The 18,527-nt window shown below is 43.6% G+C and overlaps 1 protein-coding gene across 1 annotated transcript in view; it reads left to right on the top strand.

Annotated features, from left to right (window-relative positions):
- Nucleotides 1–18,527, top strand: part of SDR42E2 (short chain dehydrogenase/reductase family 42E, member 2) — a 49,986-nt gene that overhangs the window by 2,442 nt on the left and 29,017 nt on the right. Inside the window, exons 2-4 of the mRNA XM_006892695.1 lie at nt 8,210–8,336; nt 13,537–13,694; nt 14,348–14,443. Of these exons, the coding sequence (XP_006892757.1) occupies nt 8,210–8,336; nt 13,537–13,694; nt 14,348–14,443 (381 nt within the window). The remainder of the gene's footprint in view (nt 1–8,209; nt 8,337–13,536; nt 13,695–14,347; nt 14,444–18,527) is intronic.

Below are 18,527 nucleotides of genomic sequence, written 5' to 3'. Positions count from 1 at the left end.
AGCTTCAATCCATATTGAAGACTGCAATCCTTGACCTTCTGCAGCAAATGCTTCAGGTCCTCCTCAGTTTCAGCGAGCAGGGTTGTGTCATCCTCATAACCCAGGTTGTTGACGATTCTTCCACCAATCCTGATGCCACATTCCTCCTCGTACAGCCCAGTGTCTCGGATGATCTGTTCTGCATACAGATTGAAAAAGTATCAGCAACGCTATAAACAGCAGATCTGTACCCTGCCCTGTCCTGGGCCATCCTCATCATAATCTGATAGCCTCGAGTCCATTGTGACAGTCACTGTGTCAATCTATCTCATTGAGGGTCTTCCTCTCTTTCTCTGACCCTCCACATTTCCAAGTTTGATGTCTTTTTCCAAGGACTGACCCCTCTTAACAGCATGGCAAATTTATTTCACAAATAGCATTAAAATAACTTTAACTAAACACTATTTGATATAAATGTGTGTGTGTAGATTTGTAAGATTTGTATCAAGAAAACATCAAGAACTCCTTCAAACCAATAAGAAAAGGATAAACATCTCAATATCTTAAAATGGACAGAAGACTCAAACAGACATTTCATAAAACAGACTAGAAATACATGAAAAGGTACTCCCAACAACTGAACTCATCAGAGAAATGTAAATTAAAACCACAAAGAGATACCACTACACACTCACCACAAGGAGGGCTAAAAAGAAAAATCTGGAAATGTCAATACATGGAACAATTGGAACTCTCACACATTGCTGGAAGAAAGGGTATCTTATTTATCTAGTGTAGCTATAACAGAGATCCACAAGGGGATCTCTTTAACAACAAAAATGTATTCTCTTGTAGCTACAGTTTATGAAGCTGGAAGTCCAAGTTCAAGGTGCAGTCTCTAGAGGAAAGTTCTCTGTCAGTTGTGGAGGAAGGTCCAGGTCTTCTTCAGTATCTGTTTTTGTTGTTAGTACGTGTCACTGGGCCATCTGTGACTCATAACGACCCAGTGAGCAACAGATCGAAACCCTGTCTCATCCTGTGCCGTCCTCATCATTTCTTTTTTTCTTTTATAAATTTAATTTTTAATTTTATTTATTTTCATGAAAGTTTACAGAGACTTTGGATTTCCATTCATTCGTTGTTGCACACTTTCCTCCCTCCTCACCCCTCCCCCAGTTTGCTTTCCCTTTGAAAAGTAAAAATAAAAAATCTTTCATTGTTATATAATCCTCCCCCAGTACACTCCACTATGCAGCTTTCATTCTAGACTCTTGTCATAACAATAATATCTAATCACATATTCTTCCTAAACTGTTCTCTCCCTCATCTGCTTCAATGCAGTAGACATTATTTATCCCCTCTTAGTTTCCCTCAACTCCAGTGTCAGTCCTTCTTTAAACAGTGACACTATATGTATTTGTCTTTTTGTGACTGAGATCGTTCACTCAGCATAATGTCCTCCAGGGTCACCCATTTTGAATAATATTCCATGAGTTCCTTGTTTTTCAGTGCAGCATAGTATTCCATTGTGTGAATATACCACAGCTTCTCGGTCTATTCATTTGTTGATGAGCACTTGGGTTGTTTCCAGCTCTTTGCTATTGTGAACAAAGCAGTAATAAAGATGGGTGAGCATATATCTGCTTGGTGGAAGTTCTGGTTTCTTTAGAGTATATTCTCAGGAGTGGAATTGCTGGGTCAAGTGGTATTTCTATTTCCAACTTTTTGAGAAAGCGCCATACAGCCTTCTATAGTGGTTGCACCATTTTACACACTCACCAACAGAGAATAAGGGTTTCAGTTTCTCTGCAGCCTCACCAGCATTTGATGTTTGCTGTTCTGTTATATTTTGAAATTCTTACTGGGTTGAGATGATATCTCCTAGTTGTTTTGATTTGCATCTCTCTTAGAGCTAAGGATTTTGAACATCTCTTTATGTGTTTCTTTGCCATCTGAATGTCTTCTTTGGTCAAGTGTCTGTTCATATCCTGTGCCAATTTTTCAGTTGGATTGTTTATCTTGTTGTGGTACTTGAATATTTTATAAATTCTGGATATAAGTCCCTTATCAGATATGTCCTTACCAAATAGTTTTTCCCAGTCTGTGGCTTCCCGTTTTACCCTGTTCTTAGAAGGTCCCATTCATCTATTTTATCCTCTCCTGGTTGTAAGTTCTTCAGGATACTTGGAAGACTGTTTGTTTATGTTGCAGATTAGAGATTTTAGAGTTCTTCCAAGCTTTTCTCTAATAAAATTTATGGACCTTGGTTTTAGTCCTAGATCCATGATCCACTTTGGGTTGGTTTTTGTGTGTAGATTGAGGTGTGGATCTTGCTTGAGTTTTCTACAGATAGTTTTCCAATTTTGCCAACACCGCTTATTAAAAAGGCTGTTGTTTCCTCACTTAACTAATTTCATCTCCTTGTCAAAAATCAGTTAACCATACGTATATGGGCTGATTTCCAGGTTCTCAATTCTATTCCATTGACCTATGTGTCTGTCATTGTACCAGTACCACGCTGTCTTGACCAAGATGGCAGTGTGGTAGGATTTTAAATCAGGAAGTGAGATGCCTCCTACCTTGTTTCTCTTTTTTAAGAGTGCTTTGTTTTTCAGGGCCTCTTTCCATTCCAAATGAAATTAGAGATTGCCTTTTTCATCTCATTGAACATACTCATCATTTCTGATGTCCTCAACCCCATTGCTGCCTTTACTGTGCCAATCTATCTCATTAAAAGTGTTCCTTTCTTTCACTGACACCCCCACCTCCACCTTTCCAACATGAGGTACGTTCCACATTCCAATTATCAGTGGATGTTTTCAGTTGTTATTTCTCATTTTAGTGTCTTTCAGTCTAAGGATTCTGCGTCCAGTGCTGTATCTGTTTGTGTAAGTGTGCTCTTTTGTTCATAGAGTTTTTGAAGGCTTGTTTCAATCCTTCTTCCTAATTTGTCTTAAGCTGGAAAGTCTGCTATAGTACAGCATCTGACAGACAAGTCCTGTACCCATGAAAGCAGATGATAAGCATCTGTGGGTCACCTGAATTCCTTCTTTGGTGAAGTAGCTGTTTTTATGTCCTCTGCTCATTATGTTAACTGGATTGTTTCTTTCCCCTACTCCCCTCAGCAGATAGACAGGAACAACCTAAGAGCCTATCAGCAGATGAGTGGATAAGCCTACTATGGTATAGGCACACAATGAAATACTATGCAATGTTTGAGAACAAGAAGGATCCTTGAAACACCTCAGAACAGAACTGAACCTGGAGAGCATTGTATTGAGTGGAAATAAGCCTATTACAAAAAGACAAATATGAAATAAGTACACTATTATAAAAAAAGTTAAAAAATGGTTTACCCAAAGAAACAGTCTTTGATAGTTAGCAGGGACTGAAGGTAAAGGAAGGAAAAATCACTAACTGTTAAATGATATGAAAGGAAAGGTAATCTAACAGTAAAGTAAATGCATTGCCATTGACTTGGAACTGGTTAATTGCTGACCTTCCAGTCGATTTTCAAAGCTATAGATCCCATGGGAAGAAATTGTCCATCTTTCTCTAATGGAGCACTTGTTGGATTTAAACCTCTAGAGAGGTTCAGCCTTTGGGTTAACAGCCCAATTCCTTATGGACTACAGCACCAGAGCTCCCTAAGGAAATGGAAGACTCAGAGAGATGCACAAGAATTACAGACAACAAATGTGGTAGTGGTTGTTGGGTGCCAGCGAGCCAAGTTCGACTCATTGCAACCCTATGAACAAAAGATCTGAACCCTGTTCTATCCTGCATCACCTTCACACATCCTGACACACAAGAGCCCATTGCAGCAGTCACCATGTCAATCCACCTGGTTGAGCGTCTTCCTCTCTTTTGCCAACCCTCCACCCTTCCCAGCATCATGCCTCTCTCCAAGAAACATCCCCTCCAAGCAACATGTCCAAAGTATGTGAGAAGAAACCTCATTATTCTTGTATTCCAGCTCCATCCTCTCCAAGATAAATCTATTTGTTCTCTTGGCCATCCATGGGATGTTCAGTGCTCTTCTCCAACACCACAGCTTAAAGGAGTCAGTTCTTCTTCTGTCTTATTTATTCATTGTCCAGCTCTCAGATGCATAGCTAGTGACTGGAAAGACCATGGCCTGAATCAGACACACCTTAGTCCTCAAACTGACATCATTACTCCTCAATAATTTGGAGAGGTCCTTAACTGCAGATTTTCCCAGTGTAATAGGTCTCTTTATTTTCTGACTGCTGGTACTGAGTGTGTTAATTGTGGATCCAAATAAAATGAAGCTCTTGACAGTTCAATCTCTTCTCCATGCAGCATAATGCTTCCTATCAGTCCAGTGGTAAGAATCTTTGTGACAACAAAGATGAATACTATTAAATACAAAATCTACCAGAATCAGTAATGTTGTTGTTGTTGTTATGTGCTATAGAGTTGCTTGTGACTCATAGTGACCCTATGTACAACAGCCCTAAACTCTGTTCTATCCTGTGCCAATCTCATTGTCTCCAACACACCCATCCTGATTACCCCAGTCACCGAATCAATCCATCTCCTAGAGGGCCTTCCCCTTCTGCGCCTGCCTTCCACCATCCCAAGAATGATGTCCTTCTCCAAGGACCGGTCTCTCCTTACAATATGACCAAAGTATGTCACACGAAGCTTCAGAATCCTTGCCTTCAAGGACCAGCCCAGTTTAACCCTTTCCAGGATGAATCTGTTTGTTTTCTTAGCAGTCCATGGTACCCTCAATACTCTTCTCCAACACCACAGCTCAAAGGCATCAATTCTCCTTCTATCCTCCCTAGTCATTGTCCAACTCTCTGAAGCATAACAAGTGATTGCAAAGACCATGGCCTGTGTCAGAGACACCTTAGTCCCCAGAGAGACACTATTGCTCTTCAGTACTTTAGAGAGGTCCCTAATAGCAGACTTTCCCATCGCAATACATCTTTTAATTTCCTGGCTGCTGGTGCCAAGAGTGTTAATTGTGGAGCCAAGCAGACTAAAGCTGTGAACAATCTCAATCTCTTCACCATCCATCCTGATGCTACCAATTGGTCCAGTGGTGAGAATCTTTGTCTTCTTGACATTGAGCCTCAATCCATATTGAAGGCTGCAGTTCTTGACCTTCTGCAGCTAGCGCTTCAGGTCCTCCTCAGTTTCAGCAAGCAGGGTTGTGTCATCTGCATAATGTAGATTGTTTATAGATCTTCCACCAATCCTGATGCCACATTTCTCTTCATAGAGCCCAGCCTCCCGGATGATCTGTTCTGCATACAGGTTGAAAAGGTGTGGAGACAGGACACATCCCTGGCATACACCTTTACCAATTTTGAACCATGCAGTGTTTCCTTGCTCTGTTCTGACGACTGCCTTTTCGCCCAAGTATAGGTTTCGCATTAGCACGATCAAGTGTTCTGGGATTCCCATTCTTCTCAGAGTCAGCCACACAGTCAAACGCCTTTGCATAATCAAGGAAGCACAGATAGACATTCCTCTGGTACTCTCTGCTATCAGCCAAGATCCATCTAACATCAGCTACAATATCCCTAGTACCACGACCCCTTCTAAACCCAGCCTGGACTTCTGGCAGTTCTCTGTTGATGTGCTGTTCCAGCATTTTTGGATAATATTCAGCAGAATCTTGCTTGCATGTGAAATCAATGATATTGTTCTATAGTTTCCACACTCTGTTGGGTCACCTTTCTTTGGAATGGGAACAAATATAGATCTCTTCCAGTCAGTTGGCCAAGTGGTTGCTCTCCAGATTTCTTGGCACAGCTTAGTGAGCATGGCACTAATCCTCAAAAGGATAGACAGTCTGACAAACAAAATGAACAGGTATGATGTGTAGACAAATGAAACTGTATCCACAGCTACATAGATTTGCCTGATATTTCTCCATCTATATCTGTCTGGGGTATAAATTTTTTAAAAAACCACATTGCTATTTAGTTAGATTCAATTTATAGGGTCTCTCCAGCAGTTTTTGGAGGCTGTAAATCACACAGGAGGAGATTTCCCATCTTTCTCCCTTGGAGCGACTGATGGATTAGAACCACTGCCTCTGAGTTAGCAGCATGGCTCCTTACCCCCTAATCCACAACCAAACAGTGCTGTTCAGTCAATTCCAAACAATGGCAGCTCTCCATCAGATTTCCCAAGCTGTAAACCTTAATGGAAAAAGACTGCCTTATTCTTCTCCCATAGAATGATGTTTGGGTTCAAACTGCCAACATTTCACTTAGTAATACATCACTTAACCTACTATACCACCAGAGCGCACTGGTAAACCAAATGGGATAAAAAAAAATTAGGAAAACTTTTTAACCATAACTAGTCACCTTGATGAAATGAGTCTTTAGGCCTGGGAGCTCAGGACCATAGTCTCAGAAGCCATCAAGGTCAATTCACAAAACATAACCCATGGGAGCTCTGGTGGCCTAGTTGTAAGAAGCTCCACTGCAATCCCACAGATACGCAGTTCAAATCCACCAGATGCTCTGCTGGAAAAGGAGGGTCAATCTCCTCCTGTACCAGTCAGATCTGATTTGATGGTACACACGCAGGAAATAATAAAATTTAAGAAAAAACACATAGCCCATAAGAACATTATTCTGCATTTTACTTTGATCACTAGCAGCTGAGGTCTTAATATTTTTCAACAGCATGAAATTGCATCTAAATCATTCAATTGTGTCTAAAGTACAATTGGTCTCTCCCCATAAGGAGCAAGAAGTAGATAGAAAATAAACTTATGTTAATCCAAAAGACTAATGGATCACAGGAACTTATATTTGCATGACCTTGAAACAGAAGAAGTGCTTCTTATCATTCTTAAAGGGATTACCATAGATGCTCCCTGATACAGTTGTTGTTCTGCTATCTAGGGGGAGAAATAATTTAAAAAGACCAAATTTTTCCGGTCTGGTAGAGACTGGTGGAACCTTTGAAACTGACTGGAACCTGGAACTGAAATCATCCCCTTGACTCAACTTCCAATCAAACAATGTTTTGTTGTGTGATGTGATGTGATGTTGAGTCGGGGTAATCATAGTGTCGCACAATTTGATGGTTGGAGGGGAATGTGGATAAAGGAATTGGGAAAGATCTGGTGTGAAAAACAATGTATATAAACTTTGCAAGTAACCAGTATAAAATAAAAATTTTATTTTAAATTAAAAAACCATAAATGCATAAATGGACAATTAGATAGAGGGAAGGATAATGGGATGATGTGATAGAGATGATAGATAGATAGATAGATAGATAGATAGATAGATAGATGAATAGAGAGAGGGAAGGGTAGCAGGCAGACAGGAAGGAAGCCTGGCTGAACTAAGAGATCAAAGTGGAAGGTCTAAGTAGGTAGAGAAAGCAACTCTTTCTTTCTGTTCTAAGGCAATGCTGGCCATGGTCTTCTCAAGTACTTGCTATGCATCTGAAAGCTGGACAATGACTAAGGATGATAGAAGAAGAGTCGATGCCTTTGAGTTGTGGTGCCAGAGAAGAGTACTGAATATACCATAGACCGCCAGGAGAAGGAATAGCTTTGTTCTGGAGAAGTGAAACCAAGTTGCTTCTTATAGGCACGGATTTTTAAGCTCTCTCTCACATACTTTGGACGTGTTGTCAGGATGGGTCAGTCCTTGGAGAAGGACATCACTGGAAGGATGAAGGGTCAGGACAGGAGAGGGAAACCCTGGATGATATGGATTGACATGGTGATTGTGGCAAGGGGGTCAGGTGAGACAAGAGACCGTGAGGCTCAGAATAAGGCAAAATTCAGAGCCGTTTGTTCATAGGTTGTTATGAATTATAAAGCGACTCGATGTCACGTAACAACCACAATAACAACAGGACAGAGTCCAGCAGGCAGGGTGTTAGGGTACTTTCATCCATTCTGTGCAGGACTGGCACCTAGAACCCAGTGGATGCGGGGGGGTAGGGGTGGAAGGAGGAAGGTGAAATGGGAGGGGCTGAGCAAGAATCCAGTGTCCCAAGTTTCTTGGGGCGCCTACCCTAGAAGCCCCTGTCACACACCACCACCACCACACGTAAGGCGCCGCTCCCTGGATCCCCGCCCACAGAGGGCCTTGCTCCAGTGAGGCCCCGCCCCCCTGGAAGCCCCGCCCAAAGAAGTCCTTGCTCCTAATAAGGTCCCGCCCCTAGAAGGCCAAGCACTCTGCACGGCCCCGCCCCCTGGAGTCCCCGCCCCTAGAGGCCTTGCTCCCAGCGAGGCCCCGCCCCCAAGCGCTCGGTCCCGGGAGCGGCTGCGGGAGCCGCGGCCTCTGAGCTGAGAAGGCGCAACGCGCAGAGAACGCAGCACCGCGGGAACCCCGGGGCAGGTGAGCACAGCCTTCGGCGCCGGTGACAAACGCAGGGACATGAGCGGTGGGGAAGACTTGCCACCGGAGCAGCCCTGGGAGAGGGATGGCATGCGGAGCTCAGTGTCCAAACCCCACTGTGGAGTCCCGGTCCGCCAGAATTCCCCATCATTTACTGTGACTATGACTCGACTGCACAGAACAACAACAATGATGGGTCTTGGAGGAGACAGCCCATTTTTCTCCCGCTGGTAGATTCGAACCATCAACCTCATTTACTGTAACTCCAGTCTTTGAGAAGGAGACTGTCTTTCTCAGAGAAACTGGTGGATTTGAACCGCTAACCTCTGAGCTAGAAGTCCGACACATTATGCTAGTGCTGCCAGGGGAATGAAACGTGAAATCGTTCCTGTTAGCTTTGCTTCAACAGCCTTGAGTGGTTTCATTCATTCAACACATACTTTCTGGCTGCTTACTTTACGCCAAGCCCTGTTCTGAGTCGGTGCTGCACTGAATGAAGGAAGCTCTTGTGAACTGTAAAAGCTAGTAGTTTGCAAAAGGCTTGGACATCTGTTGTCTGGTGGCAATCCTGTAGGTAGACAGAACAGCTTTGGTTATTTGGGGGCATTTTACTGCTGTTGTACAGTGAGGTTTTAAGGTTCTTGCATAAAGGCGCATCCCAGCTAAAACTAAGAAAAAGAAAAACCCTCTTTGCCATCAAGTTGGAAGCAAAATATAACTAACCCTCCAGCAGGTTTTCAGAGGCAGTAAATGGCTCGGGAAAAGGAGAGAAGGCATCCTGTGAAGCTGGTGGTAGATTCGAACTGGGAGAGAAGTGATGCCAATTTAGGTTAGCAGTGCAACTTCCTAAGGACTCGGCCACCAGAGGCTTGAAATTCACCTCAGGCCCATCTACTCTAGTCTGTATAATTGCTCAGTCAGTGGACCCAATAGTGTAGAGCAGGTTTTGTTTGGCTTCTGGTTTATCCCTGCCTTTGACCGTCAATACGCTGCTAACCCCAGTAGGACACTTCTCTGGCAGTTCAAATCTGTTAGCAGCTCTACTGAAGAAAGATGGGCAGTCTCCTCCGATTCAATTTACAGGCTCGAAAAACTTGTTGGAAGGTCAGCGGTGAGTGGATTCTGACTCCATAGCAATGAGGGGTTTGTAGTTTGGTCGCTGTTAACAGCAGGCTCATCAGTGCCCACTGATTATTCCCCAAACTCCTGTTCTTTTATGCAGACAATATTGACCACCTACTATGTGTAATTTTGGAAGCAGGAATGGCATCCAATTCCTAAACCACATGCCTCTGCAAACTCTATGAACTTTGATGAGTGCCGATAGTGGTAGAGGGGCTTCAGGCCTTTTGTTCATAGGATCACTATGAGTCATGTTCGACTTGAAGGCAGTCAACAACAACAACAACAACAACTGTGTGCCACAAGGATAGAGATTAACCTGCCCTTCTATCCGTAGGGCCTGGTGCACAGTGGGTTACTGCTGGTATTTATGGTGGTGATGATGATGATAGTTTGACTCCTGGTCCAACCTTATCCTCAGGTTGAGGGGAGACTGAGCAGTAGGGGCTAATGGTAACAATGGCAGACATCCTGATTTACTATGAACCTAGGATGCGGAGGACAGGATCTTCAGTGGGCTGGGCTCTAAGGCCATAGACCTGACCCCTTGTGGACCTCAGGATCCCGACACACCTGAACTGCTGGACACCTGACAGGACCACAGGCGTCAGCACAGGGCGGAGACGCCTCTTGGAATCATATGCAAGTTGCAGGGTGCGGAGCTCTTTGGAATCTCCCCATCTCCTCCTCCCCCAGGAAGCTCTTCCACTTCCACAGTCAGAAAAGCAGGCCCCTCCCTGTTTGCTTCCTGTAGCCTAATTTGATCTGCCTTCTTCTGGCCTCACTTGGCCACTGGATTTTAAGGACATTGGTAGAGAAGTCAGGAGATCTTGGTATGAGTGTTAACTATTCAGTACAACTGTGAGACCCGGTTTCCCGAGCTGGAGCTGAGTCTCTGAGAGACAGGGGCAGCCCAGAACTGCGGCAACCATCACGTAGTTCTTGAGAATCTGAAAGGGGTAGATTCCAGGTGGTGACTGTAACAAAAGGGTTGAGTGTATCAGAGATGAGGATGGAGGCACGGGCAAGGGCAAGGTTCAGATCTGTTGTTCATAGACTCCTTGTGAGTTATGATCTACTCAGTGGCACGTAACAACAACCCACAGTAGCCTGGTGGGTAAGGAGTATGCTGCCAACCCAAGTGTGCATGATTCAAATCTGCCAGCTGCTTCACAGGAGAAAGATGGACACCCTCCTCCCATGTGATTTAAAGCCATTGAAAACCCACTGAAGGGTCAGTTATGAGTTGGTTCCAAATTGACGACACAGTAACAATTCCTACTCAGAGTTTCCTTTAGCTTCTAACCAAAATTATCAAGCCCACTTGATAACTTATCAGTTCTGACTCATAGTGACCCTCCATCTGGGTTCCAAGGCTGAAAATCCTAAAATGAGATTTGTTTCATCTCACCTTTCTCCCATGGAGCAGCTGTTTGGTTTGAACTGTCAACCTTTCAGTTAGTGACCCAACACTTTTTTAAACTGAGTGAAAGTTTACAAACCATGTTGGGTTTTCACACGTTCACTGATATTTGTTTCATTATAGTGTCATTGATTAATGTAATTTATTAATTATAATCTCTGATAAACCTTTTCTTATCTAATGGTTTTCCCTTTATCCAACTTGTTGTTATGTGCCGTCGAGTCACCTGCGACTCATAGCAACCCTATGTACAACAACCCTGAAATCTACTCTATCCTGTGCCAATCTCACTGTCTCTGACACACCTATTCCCATTACCCCAGTCACTGAATCAATCCTTCTCATTGAGAGTCTTCCTCTTTTGCACTGTCCTTCCACCCTCCCAAGCATGATGTCTCTCTCCAAGGACTGGTCCCTCCTTGCAACATGTCCAAAGTACGTCAGATGAAGCCTCAGAATCCTTGCCTCCAAAAAGCAGCCTGATTTTACCCTCTCTAGGATGAACTTGTTTGCTCTTCTAGCAGTCCATGGTATATTCAATACTCTTCTCCAGAACCACAGCTCAAAGACATCAATTCTCCTTCTATCATCCCTAGTCATTTTCCAGCTTTCTGATGCATAGTAAGTAATTGAGAAGACTATGGCCTAGATCAGGCACATCTTAGTCTCCAGACTGACATCGTTACTCTTCAGAACACTGGAGAGGTCATCCAACTTATCTATTGATATTCTTTTACTCCCCATTTCCTCCATCCCTGTCCCTTTTGTTTCTGTGATATTGACTCTATTTGTATGTCATCTTACCCTTAGCTTTTTAGAATAGTAGTTTTATGCTACATAGAACTATGTTGGCCTAGTGGACAGAAAGTTATGCTGCAAGCCCAAGGTGGGTGATTTTAATCTGCGGCCCTCGGACCGGGTTAAAATTGGTGGGTTTTTTTTGGGGGGTGGGGGTGGTTTCAAACATTCTTCTAGGTGGTATAGCACTGGTCTGTGCATTGCTGTACAGAGGTAACTCATGGTTGCTGTGATGCTGAACACTATGGCATTGATGTGCCAAATGTAATAATGGTTACCCATGGTGGACAGTGTTTAGTGGAGCTTCCAGATTAAAACAAACTTCGAAGCAGGAGTAGCATCCACTTCCAAAATGGCTTGCCTCTGGAAACTCTGTGAACAGTCCTCAGGCCTTTCATTCATAGGGTCGTTATGAGTCATCCACAACTCAACGGCACCTAACAACAACAACAACAACAGTCTTATACTATAACTGTCATTTTGTGCCTGGCTTATGTCACTCAACATAATTTGTTCTAGATTCATCCATGTTGTGTAGTATCTCACAAGTTCTTAATCCTTTTTTAGTGATACATAATACCCCACTGTGTGAATGTACCATAGTTTCTTCAGCCATTTGTCAGTTGATGGACATTTGGGTTGTTTCCAACTCTTTGCTGTTGTAAATAATGCTGCAATAAAAATAGATGTGTGTCTGTTAGTTTGTGTCTCCTCTCTTATTTCTTTGGCATATGTACCTAGCAGTGGGATTACTGGACCAAACGGCATTTCTATTCCCAGCTTTCTAGAAAAGTGCTTAACTGCTTTCCACAGTTAGCAACTTGACATTAACCTTTACTAGTGGTTCCTTTGTTCAATAGTTAGAATCCTACATGATCTGAGTTCAGGTGTACTCTGCCACCAGGGCCCCTTCCTCAGCCCCTAGGGGTGTGATGATAGGTGTGACTTGGGATGACTCTAGATTGTTCTCTCTTCTGCTTTTCCCTACAGGTGCACGATTCAGAACCCACATGGAGTGGTAGAGGATGAAGCCCAATTCCACAGGCTCTTCCCCAGAGGCCTGCAAAGGCTCTAACCAGGGTGATAAGAGCTGCCCTGTCTGCCAGGCCTGGGCTGGGGTCTCAGGCTCAGGTTCTGACTTAGGGTCCAGGTCAGGATCTAGAGTGAAGACTGGAACAGTGCCAGAGCCTGGGCCGGGAGCTGGTGCTGCCTCAGGGCCTGAGACCAGGCCTGCTCCTGTTCTAGGGGCAAGGCCTGGACCTGGTGGGGTCCCAGATTCTGGGCCAAGGCCTAGTTCTGTCCCAGGACCTAGTGCAGTGCCAGGGAATGGGCCAGGGTCTGCTGCTGTTCCAGGGCCAAAACCTAGACCTGGTATTGTCCCAGGTTCTGGACCAGGGCCTGGTGTTATTCCAGGAAATGGGCCAGGGTCTGATGCTGTTCAAGGGCCAAAGTCTGCTGTTGTCCCAGGCTCTAGACCAGGGATTGGTGTAGTGCTTGGGCCTGGGCTTGGTTCTGGTGCTATTCCAGGACCTGGGTCCAGTTTTGGTGCTGTTTCAGGGCTGAAATCTGGACCTAGTGTTGTCCCAAGTTCTGGGCCAGTCCCTGGTGTAGTACCAAGGTCTGGACCAGTACAAGATACTGTTTCAGCACCTGGAGTGAGTCTGGAGCCTGGACCAAGAGCTGGGTTAGTACCTGGCCCAGGAGCTGCACCATCTTCTGGGACAGAGCCAAAATCAAAGACTGGGCCCAAAGAGGGATCTGAGGCTAGACTCAAACAGGGGGCCGGAACTGAGCCCAAACCCCAGGAGCAGATGATGGCACCAGCCCCAGGGTCACAGCAGAAGACTCCAACCGCAGCGTCCCAGGCTCCCAGGCAGAAGGTCCTGGTGACAGGAGGAGGGGGCTACCTGGGCTTCAGCCTGGGCTCCAGCCTGGCCAAAAGTGGCACTTCTGTCATTCTTCTCGACCTCCGGAGACCCCAGTGGGAGCTGGCTCCAGGAACCGAGTTCATCCAGGTGCTGGGATGAGGGACTTGGGGGACCAGGGAACACCCAGGCTGGTGGATGACTAGAGATCAAATCAGTGATGTGTTTAAAAGCACAAGCTCTGGAGTGAGACTGCCTAACTCCTGTACTTCCCAGCTGTGTAGCCACAGGCCTCATCATGGTTCACAGTGACCTCAGCGTAGAAAAGGACAAGAAAGAGACGATAAAAAATACAACCCGCATCACAAGGGTCTCATAGCACCACCCTGTGTCTTGTTCTCGTTCTGACTATTGTGTGTCGTTGAGTTGGAACCAACCCACAGCTGACCCTCCAGCGGGTTTTCAGAGGCAATAAATTGCACAGAAGGAGATTGTCCACTCTTCTCCTACAGAGCAGCTGGTGAATTAGAAGCGCATACCTTTGGGATTCCAGCGTGGCTTCTTACCACTAGACCACCAAATTTCCTTAGAGAGCATGATAAGTGGTGACTGCTGCTGCTGATGCCACCAGATAGAATTCTGTCAGAATTCCCATCCCCTCGCCTCACTCAACCCTGCTGCTTACGTAGCCTGGGAGAGAACAAGGGGCCAGCTCTGGGACTTAGCTAAACGTCAAGCTGGTATCTATCTCTGTTGATCCTGGCCTTGAACATGCCACCCCATCTCTGCCTTGTTTGTTGCAGGCAGATGTCCGAAATGAAGAAGCCCTCTACCGCGCTTTTGAAGGCGTGGACTGTGTCTTCCATGTCGCCTCCTATGGGATGTCAGGAGCTGAGAAGGTAAGTTGTCACAGCTCACCCACACCTGGAGTTCCATCCTGACTCTGCCCCTTACACCCTCGTTTTTATTACTGCACATTACCTGCTTGGGAAGGGCTCCGGCCACTCCCAGCCTGCATTTGGTGTCCCTGAGGCCAACTACCAGGTCTGCCACTTGAACGGTGTGATTCAGAGTAAGTTAACATGACCTGTCTGAGTCTCCGATTCCTCACCTGTAAAGTGAGGGGATTACTGATATCTTTCACATATCCTTTCCAAAGATGAGTCTGTCTTTCAAATGTTTAAGCCTCTGTCTCTCTCTTTCATTGCTGTCACATCAGAACTAACCTTCCAGTGGGTTTTCAGAGGCTTATAAATCATACAAGAGGAGACTGTTTATCTTTCTCCTGTGAAACTCCTGGTAGATTTGAATTGCCTGCGTTTGGATTGACAGCACAGCTCCCTACCCATGAGGCCACCATAATACATAATGCTTATTAGACTATTTGTTTCTTTGAGATTCTTTCCCTCTCCAGTCCCCCTACTCCTTCAATTTATAACTGAAAAATATAGTGATGAAAATACTAGGAAGATGTGCGTGTATATGTTCCTTGCTCACGTCTCTATTAACCCTCCAGGATGGATTCCATGTATAAACTATTTCTTGTACTTGCTTCGACAGCACATATACTAGAACTGGAATGATACAGAGAAGATTAGCATGGCCCCTGCGCAAGGATGGCACGCAAATTCATGAAGCGTTATGTATTTTTTAAAAAAGAAAAACTATTTCTTCGCTTTCCATGTTAGTGGTCTTATACTACAAATGTCCTTTTGTGACTGAATTTGTTCTCGTTTCCTCAATATTGTGCAATATTTCACAAAATCTTTGTTGTTTTTTAGTGATTCGTGATACTCCTGTGAATGTACCACAGTTTTTTAGCTGTTTGTCTCTTGATGGAGACTGGAGTTGCTTTCCGCTCCTTGCTATTGCAAATAATACTGAGATAAACATGAATGTATGTCAGTTTGTGTCGCAGCTCTTTGAAGACTAAAGTGTGCCTGATTCAGGCCATGGTATTTCAATTGCTTGTTATGCATCTGAGAACTGGGCAAATAAAGCTGACAAAAGAATTGATGCCTTTGAGTTGTCATGTTGGAGAAAAGTGCTGACTATCCCATAGACTGCCAAAAGAATAGTTGTCTTGGAGAAGATGCGGCCAGAGTGCTCCTTGGAGACAAGCATAGTGAAGCTATGTCTCTCATACTTTGGACATGTTGCTAGGAGAGGCTAATCCTTGGACAGGGATATCATGCTTGGGAAGGTGAAGGAGAAACAAAGGAGAGGAAGACCCTCAGTGAGGTGGATTGACATGGTGACTGCGGCAGTAGGTTCAAGTGTATCAGAGATGATGAGGATGGCACAGATAGGACAGGATTCAGGTCTGTTGTTCGTAGGGTCATTATGAGTCATACTCAACCCAATGCCACCCTAACAACAACATATAGCTGGCAGTGAGTTTGCTGGATCAAAAGGTATTCCTATTCCCAACTTTTTAAGGAAACACCAAATTACTCTCCATAGTAATTGCACCATTCTTTTTTATTCTATTCTGGCTTATTTAAAAAGTTTGAATACATAGTTTTTCCACAAAAGATCCTTCCCATTTCCTTCACCCCACACACCCACTGAATTTTGCAACCCTATGATTACGACCCTACCTGCCCCCCACATCCTCACCCCTCTATTTCCACCCTCCCCCCCCCCGCCTTGGATCCTCATACTCATTTTACAGTAATGGTTTTCTATAGTATTAGTCCTTGTGGGACTGAGTTAGTTCACTCAGCATAATGCTCTCCAGTCGCTCCCAAGTTAGGTAGTAATTTACAAAATGATTGCTCCTGCATGCTGCATAGTATTCCATTGTGTGAATGTAGATCGCACCATTTTACATTACCACCAACAGTGTATGAGAGCTCCATTCTCTCCACATTTTCACCAGCATTTATTGGGTTTTTGTTTTCTTGTTGTGTACTGTCAAATCAGACCCAGCTGGCACAGAAGGAGATTGCCCCTCCTTCTGCAGCAGAGTATCTGGTGGATTCGAACCACGTGCCTTCAGGATTGCAGGGTAGCTTCTTGCCACTAGGCCACCAGAACTCTCTGCATTTGTTGTTTAATGTCTTTTATAGCATTATTCTTTTTGCTGGCGTGGGATGATATCTTTCTTTGGTGTTGGATATTACATATCTCTGAGAGCTGATGAACTTAAGATTTCGTCATGTGTTTGCTGGCCATCCGAATGTCTTCTTTGGTGAAATGTCTATTCATGTCATTTACTCATTTTGTAATTAGGTTGTTTGTCTTTTTCTTATTAAGTGTGGAGGGTTTTCTTATAAATTTTAAAGATGAGTCTCTTGTCAGATATATCACTGCCAAATAGGTTTTTTATCCCAAACTGTAGGTTCTGTTTTTACTTTTCTGGAGAATTTTTTAATGTACATAAAGATTTCCTTTTTCAGGAAGTCTCATTCATTTAGTATAACCTCTGTTGATTGATGCCAGTTATATTTTATATTCTTCTTAAGCCATAGCTTGATCTTGTTTTTTTGTGTATTGTCAAGTCAGAACTGACCCACAGCTGAACCTTTGGTGGATTTTCAGAGGCAGTTAATCGGACAGGAGGAGATTGCCCATTCTTTTCCCATGGAGCAGCTGGTGGATTTGAACCGTGTGCCTTCGGGATTGTAGCACAGCTTCTTGCCACGGAGCTACCAAATTTGCCCCCATTTTTTTTTTTCTTTGATGTCCTTTGTAGTGTCAGTTTTATCCATGTTGGGTTAGTTTTTGCATATGATGTCAAGTGTGGGTCTTGTTTCAGTTTTTGCAAATGGACAACCCGTTATTGCCAGCAGACTCACTCCTACTTAGTGGATCCCATCCCTTTGTCAAATATCGCTTGTCCATAGCAAACCTGTAATTGTACCAGTATCACTCTGTTTTCATTCCTGTGGCTCTATAGTAGGTTTTGAAATCAGGAAGTGTGAGGCTTCCTACCTTATTTTTCTTCTTCAGTATCTGCTTGAGATCTGTAATGAGATCTATTTCCTTTCCAAATGAGGTTTCTATCTGTTCGAGAAATGATGACAGTAGATGAATAGGGATTGCATAGTACTTATAGATTATAATATTGCCATTTTCACAATGGTAAGTCTTCCAATCCAAGAACATGGTATATTTATCCTTTTATGTGGGTCTCTTTGGGTTCCTTGTAGTACTGGGTTCTTGTTTTCTGTATATATAGACTTTTTGTTCCTCTGGTTACATCTATTCCTAAATATTTTATCTTATGAATTGCTATTGTAAGTGTCATTCTTTTCTTTCTTTTCATTCTTTTATTCATTTCATTCCTGAAATCTGACGCTTTTGTATAGTCATCTTGTACCCTGCCACTTTACTAATTGGGCAGTAAATCTAATCATTTTCTTATAGAGTCTTTCTATATATAAGACCATGTCATCTATGAAAAGAGGTAGTTTTACTTCCTTTTGCCAAGTTAGATGCCTTTTCTTTCCTTTTCCTGCCTTATTAATCTGACTAGGACTTCTAGTACAATATTGCATAGGAGAGGTGATGAAAGACAATCTTGTCTGGTTCCCCTGTTCCCAAAGGGAATGCCTTCCATCTCTCTCCATTGAGAGTAATGCTATCTGATGGGTTTGTGTATATGCATTTAACTACATTGAGGAATTCCTCTTCTGTTTCTATTTTGTTAAGCATTTTTCTCAGGAAAAGGTGTTAAATTTTGTCAATGCCTTTTCGACATTAATTGAAATGACCATGTGGTTCTTTTCCTTTGTTTAATTGAGGCAATGGATTACACAGATTATTTTTCTAATGTTGAAACATTCTTTGATGGTTCAACCTGGTATGAATCCCACTTGATCATGGTGAAGGACTTTTTTTTTTTTATGCATCATTGGCCTGGGATTTGGGGATTTTTTTTTTCCTTAAATTTTATTCGTTTTAATGAACATTTACAGAGATTTTGGGTTTTCATTCATTCATTGTTGCACTGTTTTCTCCACCCTCATCCCCAGTTCG

Source organism: Elephantulus edwardii, unplaced genomic scaffold (assembly GCF_000299155.1).
Source record: "Elephantulus edwardii isolate Elephantulus edwardi_28Jun2011 unplaced genomic scaffold, EleEdw1.0 scaffold00117, whole genome shotgun sequence".
Taxonomy (NCBI): Eukaryota; Metazoa; Chordata; class Mammalia; order Macroscelidea; family Macroscelididae; genus Elephantulus; species Elephantulus edwardii.
Note: the sequence above shows the minus strand (reverse complement) of the source record. Positions and strands in the feature narration are given on the sequence as shown.